Source organism: Rattus norvegicus, chromosome X (genome assembly GCF_036323735.1).
Source record: "Rattus norvegicus strain BN/NHsdMcwi chromosome X, GRCr8, whole genome shotgun sequence".
Lineage (NCBI taxonomy): Eukaryota > Metazoa > Chordata > Mammalia > Rodentia > Muridae > Rattus > Rattus norvegicus.
The window spans coordinates 108,075,344-108,088,118 of NC_086039.1; the positions used below are offsets into that span (position 1 = coordinate 108,075,344).

The 12,775-nt window shown below is 38.4% G+C and overlaps 1 protein-coding gene across 4 annotated transcripts in view; it reads left to right on the forward strand.

Moving 5' to 3' along the window:
* The window catches only part of Rnf128 (ring finger protein 128), a 118,065-nt gene extending 106,371 nt beyond the window's left edge, over window positions 1-11,694 (forward strand). For 3 of the 4 annotated variants that reach the window (XM_008773419.4, XM_039099714.2, XM_039099715.2), the window contains exons 4-7: window positions 2,581-2,663; window positions 3,431-3,527; window positions 3,906-4,074; window positions 10,311-11,694. In XM_008773419.4, coding sequence (XP_008771641.1) covers window positions 2,581-2,663; window positions 3,431-3,527; window positions 3,906-4,074; window positions 10,311-10,444 — 483 coding nt within the window. In that variant the 3' untranslated portion in view covers window positions 10,445-11,694. The remainder of the gene's footprint in view (window positions 1-2,580; window positions 2,664-3,430; window positions 3,528-3,905; window positions 4,075-10,310) is intronic. The other variant, NM_001173349.1, reaches the window with a different exon arrangement.
* Window positions 11,695-12,775: the final 1,081 nt, after the last annotated feature.

Consider the following 12,775-nt stretch of genomic DNA (forward strand, 5'->3'; position numbering starts at 1 on the left):
AGGGGGAACAAAATACTCACAGGAGGAAGAGAGGATGGGGGAGGGGAAATGGGGGCAGGATCAGGTGTGGGAGGAGACCAGGATGATATACATAGGGTCAGGAATTCAAACAGAGGTGTATAGCAACGTGGGATAGAGAACTTGGGGATAGCCACCAGAAAGTTCCAGATGCCAGAAAAGCAAGAGGCTCCCAGGACCCAACTGATTAGCTGAAATACCCAACAAATGGGAGGAAGAACCCGAAGAACCCGTAGAAACAATATCTAGAGGTTAGGCATGGTCCCCAGTTGGGGGGTGGGGCCATGCACTCATCTACAAATTTTTAAACCAGAATGGCTCCTGTCTAAAGGAAATACAGGGACAAAGAGTGGAGCAGAGACTGAAGAAAAGACCATCCAGAGACTGCCCCACCTGGGGATCCATCCCATATACAGACACCAAACCCAGACACTATTGCTGATGCCAAGAAGTGCTTGCTAAGAGGAGCCTGGTATATATATATATATCTGTCCTCGAGAGAGGCTCTGCCAGAGCCTGATCAATACAGAGGCAGATGCTTGGATGCAAGCAGCCAACCATCAAATTGAGCATGGGGACCCCAATGGAGGAGATAGGGAAAAGACTGAAGAAGTTGAAGGAGTTTGCAAGCCCATAGGAAGAACAACAGTGTCAACCAACCAGACCCCCAAAGATCCCAGGAACTAAACCACCAACCAATGAGTACATATGGAGGGACCTATGACTCTAGCCACATATGTAGCAGAAGATGGCATTGTCTGACTTCAATGAGAAGAGAGGCCCTTGGTCTTGAGAAGGATCATTTCCCCAGTGTAGGGGAATGCCAAGGTGGTGAGATAGGAGTGGATGAAGGGTAGGGGAGCATCTTCATAGAAGAGGGGGAGGGCATGGGGGTTGTAAGAGAGGAATCCAGGAAAGGGGATAACATTTGAAATGTAAATACATAAAATATTTAATAAAAAAAGAAAGAAATTACCTTAAGTTACCCAAGTAATGGATGATCTGGGCTTCAAACCAAAGTCCCTCTGTGTGATTCATTAGTTTTAATCAACTTGACACTATCTTGAATTAGAATTAGAATCTCAATAAAAGATTGTGTAGATCATATTAAGCATGTCTGGGGGTGGAGCAAGGGATGTCTTGATTATGTTGGTTGACGTGTGAAGATCTCCCCATTGTGGGTGGCACAATTCCCTAGGCAGAAAATCCTGAACTGTACAAGAGTAGAGAAAGCCAACTGAGCACAGGCTGCATGTGTTTATTCCCTCTCTGCTTTTGTCTGGATTTGACTAAGTTACTGCCACCTAGAATGCTATATGCTATTGCTATGATGGACTAACCTGGAAATGTGAACTAAAATAAAACCTTTCTCTGTTAGTTAAAAAATAACAATAAAAATATCACAATGAAACCTAATAGTAAATGTGCTTATTACTTTGAATAAACATGGGCTGAGGAGATGGTTCAGAGTTTAAGGGCACGTACTGCTTTTACAGAAGTCGTGGGTTAAATTCCTAGCTCCCACTTAGTACCTCATAACAATAGGAATATTTCTTCTTTATAATTAAGCAACATAATAAGTACGCTAAACAGACGTTTCATCAAAGGAACATATGGCCAAGAAGTATACAAAAGGTTGCTCAATGTCACTGGTCATTCAAGAAATAAAAAGTTAGAACCACATGTGAGACCAGTACACATTCATTCATTAGTCTGGTTAAAAATAAAAATAACTGGAAAAGCCAAGACCTGGTGAATATATACAACCTCTGGAATTCTTATATATCGTTTGGTGACAATACTAAATGATCATGACCACCCTGCAAAACAGAGTAATTCCTTATGAAGTTAAAAATGCACTTACCATATCAGATATTCAACGAAAAGGAAGGAAAACCATATATTCCCATTAAATTCCTAATTGTGGTTATTAGAAATTGTCTAAACTGGAAAGAATCCAAATCCATAGATAAACTGTGGAATATTCATACCAGGGAATAATATTTAGTAGTAACAGGGTAAGAGAGTCCTACTTACTCTACCTACAATAGCATACGTGAATACCAGAGGCTTTGTGAAGAAAGCAAGCCTCAGGAGCTAGATATAGACATGATTCTATTTATCTGGCACGGTCATAAAAGCATAAGCTATAGAAATGGAACATATAGCAATTATGGGTAGAGGTTGAGAATGAGAGGAAGGCTTAGTTGCTAAGGGGATATGGATGAGTTTATTGGTTCAATGCCACTATTCTATACCTTGATTGTGATGGGAATTAGATCACTGCATATGTTTTTCAGAACACATAAAACTCTAAACTAAATGAGTGAATTTTAATACATGTACATTATACCCTTTATTTAGAGATCATAGCAATAAAACTTACAAATGGCTTTCTATGAATTCTAGAGTCAGAAAAAAAGGAGAATTGAAGTTAGTACTAAGTGATTTACTTTGTTCTTTCTCTATTTTGTTATTATTATTGTACCTCCTCAAAGTGTCAAATTTAAATCACCATTGAAACTTGTTCGTGTTTGAGTCACATTAACTCTTTATTCATAGGAAATTGGCCCTGATGGAGATAGCTGTGCTGTGTGCATCGAGCTCTATAAGCCCAATGATGTGGTGCGCATCCTAACCTGCAAGTAAGTTTCATCTTCTTTCATAGCTGTAAAAAAAATCCCCAAAACTAACATGATGAAGGAAAACTATTTTGAATACTTTAAAATTGATATATCACTAAAATACAGTATAGTTTGTTCTCAAAAGTTTGTTTTCTCTTCTGGAAACTGAAAAACTTAGTCGAGGGAGGGAGGGAGGGAGGGAGAGAGAGAAAGAGAGAACTCGATTATTTTAAATTCATTCTAATATTTCTATTGAGAAATAATAAAATCATTTTGGTGCCCTATTTGAAGTCTTCACTCTTTAGATTTTTAAAAAAAAATTACTCCTCATGAAGGTTATTCTTAACACGTTTCCTCTCAACTAATAGTGGTATTCTTGGAGCATATTTCATTGCCTAAAGCATTGGTGCTGTGTTACACTCAGTACTATTGCATTCTGTTACAGAGAATGATGATTCCATTTTAGAGTAGGAAACTGATACTTTTCACATTGTAACAATTGAAATACAGACTTAAGTCAGGTAGCATTAGCATTTTCAACTTATGAATACCAAAACTAGCTTTTTGAGGCTACATTACTGGGAGTACATTTAAGAGCTCTGTATTATAAAATCTCCAAAATCTATTCTTGTGGCTCCTTTATTAGTGGCATGTTAAAAGGGGGAAAAGATATCCATCCAACGACTAAGTGTAACTTGAGTGTGTATATGTATGTGTGTGTATGTGTGTCAAAGTGTCGTTGTTTCACATTTTATAACTAAATTATCTTTTATTTTCTCCTTCATTAGTCATATTTTCCATAAGACGTGTGTGGACCCATGGCTTTTAGAGCACAGGACTTGCCCCATGTGCAAGTGTGACATTCTCAAAGCTCTGGGAATTGAGGTAAATCTTCCTATATTGTTTCTAACTTATCTTCAAGATATAATAAATATCAGTTCAGTAAAATGTTTTTAACTTATCAGAAATATGCAGATGAGAGCAATTCTCAGTTCTGTTTTGTGCCTACTTTATACCAGTCATTATATTTTGAGGTAAAGGGATCAGCCAAATGAAGACATATATATCCCACTGGTAGAGCCACTTCCTATACAGGTACTGTGACTGGGGCCACCAAGAGATTTTGGTGATCATGAAAATGGATCAGAGGTTTATGAGACTTAAGAAATATTTCCGCAAGTTATCACCAATGAAAACATCCTAATCATGTCAATGTAATGCACGTATTCCAAACGTCTTATTTTGTTCAAATGCTTTCCAAAGGTGGATGTTGAGGATGGATCAGTGTCTTTACAAGTTCCTGTTTCTAATGAAGCATCTAATACTGCCTCTCCCCACGAAGAGGACAACCGCAGTGAGACTGCTTCATCTGGATATGCTTCAGTACAGGGAGCAGATGAGCCACCTCTGGAGGAGCATGCGCAATCAGCAAGTAAGCACAGTACTGAAGGGCAGTGGGCTCATCAAAAGTAATCCACTGTGGACCACACATGCCTTATGCCATTTCAAGGGTTTTTTTTTCTATTTAAAATAGCACAATAAAAAGACGCACTCCTGCCATAAAATATATGCATATTCAAAGAGCACATACATATTCAAGTATTCCTAAAATAGATGACATGCAGAAGGAATTGCGATTGTTCACAAAAGGAGAGTTTTGTTGGAAAATGCTCTGGGCCATTTAAATGTTGGCTCCTTACTGAGGCAAAAGAGCAGCTTTAAACATTAGAAGCCTTTGTTTATTACAGATAAATCAAAATGTAGCAGAAATGACTCCAGAAAAAAAGAGAAGAATTTGACTTATGAAAGCTAGATTTGTGTCTATGTTCTCAGAAATCCATTTTGCAGACAGAAAACTAGGTTGAACAGTGGTATGTGCTGCCACCTGTTGACTTTTCTAGGACATGAAGCAATGTTAGGCACTAAGGTTGAACATCTTATTTGGAATTCGTGTACAATTATTATTACAGTTTAGTAATTTTACATGAATGGGAATATTTGGGGGTTGTTTGTTACTTCCGTAGAAATCTCCATAGAAATTTTTTCCATTTCTCTAGCCTCACTCTCTCAATGTTTTTTCTTTTCTTTTCCATTGCTAAATATTTAGCCAAGATAAGTAAAAATATGTGCCCACACAAAAACCAGTACATGAGTGTTTCCAACAGTGTTGTTCCTAATAGCACCAAAGTGGAAAGGACTTGAACTTTCAAGCAAATAGACAAAATTTGGTGTATGTGTATAACAGAAGGTGCATGGTGGTACATAGTTTTAATCCCAGCACTCAGGCAGAAGCAATCTGGTCTCATTGAGTTCAAGGCCAGCCTGGTCTACATTGCAAGTTGCAGGACAGCCAGGCTACAAAGTGAGATCCTTATCTCAAAACAAACAAAAATAGCAACAACAAAAAAGGAATGATATACAAAATACGGCAACTCATACTTGTAATCAGAGCACTTGGGAGGCAGAAGTAGAAGGAATGCCACAAGTTTAAGGCTAGCTTGGATTGTATAGGAAGACCTGTGTCAGCAAATAGGTAAAAAGGCAGCAAGATGACTCAAGGGGTAAGATGCCTGTCCCCAACTCTGACAACCTAAATTTAACCCCAGGATCTGCCTTGTGGGAGGAGAGAACTGACTCTCTTCAGTTCTTCTTTGACCTACACACACATACACACACACACACACACACACACACACACACACACACACACAGAGAGAGAGAGAGAGAGAGAGAGAGAGAGAGAGAGAGAGAGAGAGAGCACAGAGCACAGAGCATACAAACACCATCAATGAACTTAATTTTTTTTTGAAAAAACTTTGACGGATACTACACAGACATAAGTTTTGGAAACACTCTACTAAGCTTCCAGACACAAAGGGGCACATATTGTGTGCTGTAGGATTTTTGCTTCTTTCCTTTTCTTTTTTGAGACAGGGTCTCACAGAAACCAAATTGGCCTTGAACTTGGTATGTAGCTAAGGATAGCCTTCACCTCCAAAGTGCTAGAATTCAAACGTACACCATTGTGCCTCGCTTACCACTTGATGTATATGAAGAATCCAGGCTAGGTGGCCATTGTAGGCAGGTAGCAGATTCGTGGTTGCTACAGTCCATGGATCAGGATGGGAAATGACTACCAACAGGGAAGGGATTTCTTTTGGGAGAGATAGAAATGTTCTAAAATTAGGTAGAGGCCGTCAAGATGGCTCAGTGGTTAAGAGCACTCCTTGCTCTTGCACTGACTTAGAGTCTGTTGTTTAGCATGCACATGATGGTTCAGAACCATCTGAACTCCAGTTCCAGGGCATCACATGCCTTCAGCTTCTTCTGATCGCTGAGGGTAACACGGTGCATACACATGCATGCAGGCAAAATACTCATACAGAAACTAAATCATTCGAATTTTTTTTAAAGAAGTAAAATTAAGTAGTAGTTATAGTTGTACAATTTTGTGATTATAACAAAATCCTTTGAACTATGTATTTTATTTTATTTTATTTGCCATGGAAACCAGAGCCTCTTACCTACCACTGCTCAGCTATATACCCAGTTGAATGATACAGTTAAAGATTGCATTTTTATGGGATGTGAATTCCATTTCAGTTTAAGCCATTACCAAAAACTTATCTGCCTACCTTCAACAATTCCAGCATGCTGGGAATCTGCTTCTTTGAATGTGTGTTCAGTTTTGGTCTTTTTGAGGCAGGGTCTCATGTAGCTCAGGCTGACCTTGAATTCCTGATCCTCTTGTCTGGCAGCTCTGTGGTTTTTTTTTTTTTTTTTTGGTTTGAAAGTTTTCCCTCAGTCCCTACTTTGAGGTAACCCAATGTTAGTGTGAAAGTGGAGGAAACGAATTACTACAATAGCTTGTGAACATTTTAGCTTCCCAGGACATAAACCTTTGCCCTCTGAGGCTTTATCACTGCCATAGATATCATTTCTGAAGATGTCACGAGGCCCACAACTATGTCAGAGCCAACTTTTCATTTCTTACAACCTAATCTCCAGACATTTCCTTGAACACACATTCCTAGGAATCTTAATTATCTGTCGGTTGTTCTACCTGTAGTACTGACTCATTGTTTCTTTGTCTTGAGGATCTTGTGTTCCCATTAGGGTATGGTAATAGGATTCAGTGAAGATAAAAGATAATTTGATTTGTGCTAGTTTTTTATATAAAAAACCCCATCCTGCTTGATTGTGTTCAGTTATTACAGGTTGTTTAGGGCGGGGAAACAGAACAGATTCTACAGATCATTTACATAGCAAGTGTGATAATAATCCAAGCTCTGCCCGCATCCCTACCTGGATGAATGGCAGTGGTACCCACTTTGAGGCCTTAAGGGTTCTCCTTCCCTAGGTTTTTCACTCCCTCTTTCCTGTAAGTTCAGTATATTTTCTCAGTTCCCTCACCCTAATTTCTAATCTTCCATATATAGCTGCAGTGTGAGCTCCCTGTGTATCTCTATGCCATTCCACTCTTAACTTTTTCAGTCTGACACCTGCTCTGCCTTGGAAGACTTGCCTCTCCTCTGCCTCTTGGAGAAAAAGCCTCTATTTCTCTTGAATATCCACAACCACAAATTTATATTAATGTGTTTATGGAGTTAAAGTGTTTCAGACAGCTTTTAGTCCCTCTAGAGCATCTTATATTAATCTGTTTTCTACTCAGCACACCCTGCTGCCTGACATATGTAAATTTGTCTCAAAAAATGACCACTTAGATTATAATTCAGTCCGGTCTGTATATATTACTGGTTTGGCGATCTTGCATATTTGTCGCTGATAATTACAATGAAAGTTGATAATTTATAACTTTGCAAATGCGCATTTACCTCATCTATATAGCACATCATTGGGATCAGTTCTGTTAGTACACTAGTCTTCATACCTAATTTCCTGGAGGATTTGTTGACTCAGTGGGTTATGAGTGGAACCTGAAAATTTGTATCTCTAACAGATTTCCTGGTGTGGGATCACACTGACAGTACATCCAATAAGACCCCTGGTTGTGAACCTGGCTATACATCAGAATCACATGGAGAGATTTAAAAAAAAATCATGGATTACAGGATAACTAAGGGGGTCCCAAACCCACTCAGAGGAGAAGAGGAAGGCAGAGAGGGGAAAGAATGTAGGAGGGGATGACTGGGAGGGGATCAGTGAGTAGGATATAAAGTGAACAAATAAAAGATAAATTAAAATTTTAAAAAGCATGGCATATAAAAAGCCCTTTAGAGCAATTAAATCAGAATTCACGATGGAAGGATGGTGCCTAATTAATATAGGTAGTTTTTATTTTAATTTTGAAATAACTTCAGATTGACTAAGAAAATAAATTTCAACAATAGTACAGAGAATACCTATCCACCATTTCCTACCCTGTGTAAATGTGACCATCTTATATCCCCCTGGACGTATATGGAACCTACTTAATGACCTGAAGAAGTATGTACTAGAGACCTTGTTCGGCTTTAGCTGCTGGACCATGCATGTCCCCTGTCTGTTTTCAAGTTCCCACACTTCATTTACTTTTGTCTCCTCGATCTGCAGTCTATGGTAATTCCTTAATATTTGCCTTTCATGGTGATGATACTTTGAATATTACTTTTCCGTTACTTTATAAAATGTTCCTTTATTTGACCTTGTCTGCTGCTTCATGCTAATTAAATCACTGTCCATTTCCGGTAAGAATGCCAGAGAAACGGATGCCGTGTCCCAGTCAGCAGCACCTATTATGAGGCACACAGTGTTCTCATTACAAAGGATTTTAACTTTGTTCACTTGCTTAAATTCTGCCAAATTCTTCCCTTTAAAGTTAACTATTTTCCATTTGTAATTATTGAATATCTTTTGGATAGATGCTTGGATACTGTGTACGTATCTTGTTTTCCGTGGTTCCTTTCCTGGCCAACTTTCACAATAATTGATACTTCCTGTTATAATTATTCATCAAATAGTGATTTGCTAATTCTGTCCTTCTTCCCACACATATTAATTTTCAAATGTAAGGAGGAGCCATTCCTTTTCTATTTTTTTTCTGGATATTTATAGTAGAGCGAGATCACAGAACTTCTTTCATTCTTTGTTAGTTTCATGATTTGTCCATTGCTCATAAAGTCCCCAATTCTGTCTTCAGAATCTTGGTTAGGTTGGGTTCTTTATTCTTTTGAGCCCCTTTCTGTTACCATAGCATGTTTTCAGTCTTACGTTGGCCTCCACCCCTCTTACGTCACCAGGCAGTAAATGTTTACGGGATGAAAGACCACATGTTTTTGCCGTGTGTTCTTTTTGTCTCTTTAGGGAGGGGTTGGTTGGTTTTGAAAACTTTTTTAAAATGTGAAAAGCACTCTTTTTAATTACTCATTTTATTTATTTACATCCCAAATGTTGCCCCTATCTCCTCTCACAGAGTTCTTCACCCCATTCCTGATCCCCTTCTACTCTGAGAGGGTGCCCCCCAAGGGTATGTGCCCCACCCCCACCCACCCCCGCCTGGCACATCCTCTCCCGCTAAGGTCAGACAAGACAGCCCTCTGCTGGATGTATGCCTGGGCCATGGAGCATCCCATGTATGCTCAGTGAAGCACTCTTCATGGTGGCTTTGGCTCTGTGAGATGTAGTTTGCTAATATTTAGGCTAGAATCTAGTTTAATCTTATATACTCTCTGTCCCAGAATCTGCCACTTCTTTGAGAGTTCTTTGCTTAGAGATTGTTAGATCAAAAGCAAGATATAGGCCCTAGGCACACTCACTTATTGTCACGGGGCGGTTATTACAGTCAATTCTTTCAAAGGACAAGCCAGGAGATGGACATACATGTTTGCTCTCAAAGCTCCTCCTCCCTCCGTTTCTTTGTCCTTTTCTTATCTGGAAGACACTGAGTTTCTACTGCTGGATGCATGTCACTACAGCTGCACACCACTGGGCTCACTCAAGACTGCCCTCCTGGCCTTACTTGCAATTCCTTTTAGTGACAGTGAAAGGAGAAAGGCTTTCCTTATCCAAAATATATTTACTTGACCTTTCAATTCTAGAAGAGATGTAAAATACTTTAGCAACTACTGTACAATCCATTTTTTCTTTTAGCCACATGTCTTGAAGTTATGTAGGTGTTGTTTTGTTCATCCGCTGCCTTTCTTCTTCTTGGATGGTTATTATTTCATTTACTATACAGTTATGTTCAAATAGCCCAAGTGATAGTAATGTGTAGCCAGGTTTAAGGACTGCTATATTTAGAAAAAAATGCAAAAGATGTAACGTTTGCCCGTAATGAATTTATAACTTATGTAAAAGTAAGCACATACACATGAATAAAAAAGCCAGGAATCATAAATCAATAATGCCAAAAGTGCTTAAGGAAACCATATAATTATAATTATTTTTTTGAGATAGGATCTCATACTATAGCCTAGGCCAGCCTGAAATATTCTGGTTAGTTCTGGCTAGCTTGGAAAGCACAAAAATTCTTGTGCCTTACTCTGTGAGTGCTATGAATACAGGAGGGTATCCCAGACTTGGATTTTTAAAACAGTTATATAGTATTAAGGAACAAATCATTGGCATAATCATCAGAATATGAAACCCTCTTGGAAATGAATATAGACTTGTGTCTTGAGAGGAGAGAAAGATCCTATCATCCTAACATTCTTTTACTTCTCTGTCCAGATGAAAATCTACAGCTGGTCAACCATGAAGCAAATTCTGTGGCTGTGGATGTTGTTCCCCATGTTGACAACCCAACCTTTGAGGAAGATGAAACTCCTGATCAAGAGATGGCTGTTCGAGAAGTTAAATCCTAAAATCTGTATCAATAGAAAACTTGAACCGTTAGTAACAACAGGACTGCCAATCAGGACCTAGTTTACTAAGAATGAACTGAGTAAATGTAAAACAAGAATGATACTGAATGTGCTGAGATGACTAATATTATATTATAGTTAAATGGCTTAACATATTTAACCCAGTACCATTTTCCACAAACTCACTGTAACATTTTTTCATAGGCAAGTTTCCTCTTGATGATAGTGATAGCAACATTTTTAAACATTCAGAACTGTCTACAAGTAGTCAGGGTTTTCATTCACAAAAACTTTCTAATAAAAATATGTTGCTTTAAAAATGTGGAGTAGTTGTGATCACTTTGTTTTGTGATAGTATCCTAATTGAACAATACTACTACTTTAGCTTGGGCTCTATGTGTCAGGGTTTGTCTCCAGGTGCTTATACTGATCTGGAATTTGTAAAAAGCAATGCGAACTTAGGCATTAAGTTGATAGTACAAGATTAAAGCAAAATACTCATTTTAACCTTTTCATTTTAAAATTAAGCTGTGTACGTGATTCATGTGAGTGCTGAGCATAGCTTATCAGAAAAATGTGAACTGAATTGGTTGATCAGTGGATTAGCGACACCACACAAGATTGTAGACATAAAAAGTTTCTTACAAAAAAAAATTGTAAACTATTTCTCAAACTTGAAGTTTCCAAAAGCACAGGATAGCAACTACCATCACCTTTGAAAATAATAATAGCTGAATAAATCGTAGAAAATTGGTTACTGTGCAGAATCCATCGACAGAAAATGTTCTCTAAGATTTTTTGGTAGAAAATATTTTCCAAACAATATTGACTTTGAAAGTTGAGTTTACATTTGGCCCTGCGGTCTTTAATGACATTAAATTTAAATTCTGTCCATATATCTATAATTTTGTGAATGCGTTTTGTTGGTGTTTGAAAAAGAATCACGGGAAGGGGGGATTCCAGGTGCCTTACTATAAAGTTTGAAGCTTCAACCACCAAAGTTAAATAGAGCTATTGAAAACATGCACTTTATTTCTACTTTGTGTGGCTTGTCCATTAGTTTTCTTCCCAGTGCAAATTCCCACAGAATTTAGGCAAAAAAATAGAACAGACGTGTATTTTTGTTTGCCGAATATATAATGGATGAAACCATTGCATTCTTATACACTGATTTGAAAATGGTGTAAATACGCCCCGATTTGTACTGATTCTCTTTAAATATAAAATGTAAATAAAATATTCCAATGAAAGATTGCATCTGGTGTTCAATTTAGATCTCATGTGCTAGCTACCTTTTGTATATAGTACATCTCCTGCTGAGAGGGCAGAACAGTTGGGTGTAAATGGTCATTGTTACATATGATCGATATAGACTAGAGCTCTAGTGTGATCTTTACATATGACCTTACCCAGAAAGGGAGGAGCTGCCATTCTCGTCTTACTGAACAGACTGTGAATTAGTTTTATGTGTCAAACAAACTGAATAATAAAGCTGATCGGTAATAAAATTCATGGTTAAAAGTTCTTTATGCCTAACTGGGCAGTCCAAGTTGCGGGGGGAAGAGAGGAGGGAGTGGGGTTGGGGTCAGGATATAAAGTGAATAAGAAAAACTAAAAAATTAAAAAAAATTCTGAATGCCAACCTATATTCATATCATTCATGACATGGGGCTCATTTCAGTGTTTTCCAGTTTTCTCTTTTGACTGTGATTGGTGTGATATTGTTAATGAATTAGAGCATATCTTCTCTTGTGTTAAACATTTAAAGAATACACAGATACTTGGATCACCTCAGGACTATGATTATCAAAATCAGTATAAACATGTTTTATGTGGCAACATATGTGCAATGTGAGTATTCCCTGTATTTTTCAAAGAGTTTGAGTTTTATGGGGTTCATTTTCAGAGAGGTATTTTTTGCACCTAAGTATTTAGATCTTTTTTTTTTTTTTTATTTACTTGAGTATTTCTTATATACATTTCGGGTGTTATTCCCTTTCCCGGTTTCCGGGCAAACATCCCCCTCCCCCCTCCCCTTCCTTATGGGTGTTCCCCTCCCAACCCTCCCCCCATTGCCGCCCTCCCCCCATAGACTAGTTCACTGGGGGTTCAGTCTTAGCAGGACCCAGGGCTTCCCCTTCCACTGGTGCTCTTACTAGGATATTCATTGCTACCTATGGGGTCAGAGTCCAGGGTCAGTCCATGTATAGTCTTTAGGTAGTGGCTTAGTCCCAGGAAGCTCTGGTTGCTTGGCATTGTTGTACTTTTGGGGTCTCGAGCCCCTTCAAGCTCTTCCAGTTCTTTCTCTGATTCCTTCAATAGGGGACCTAT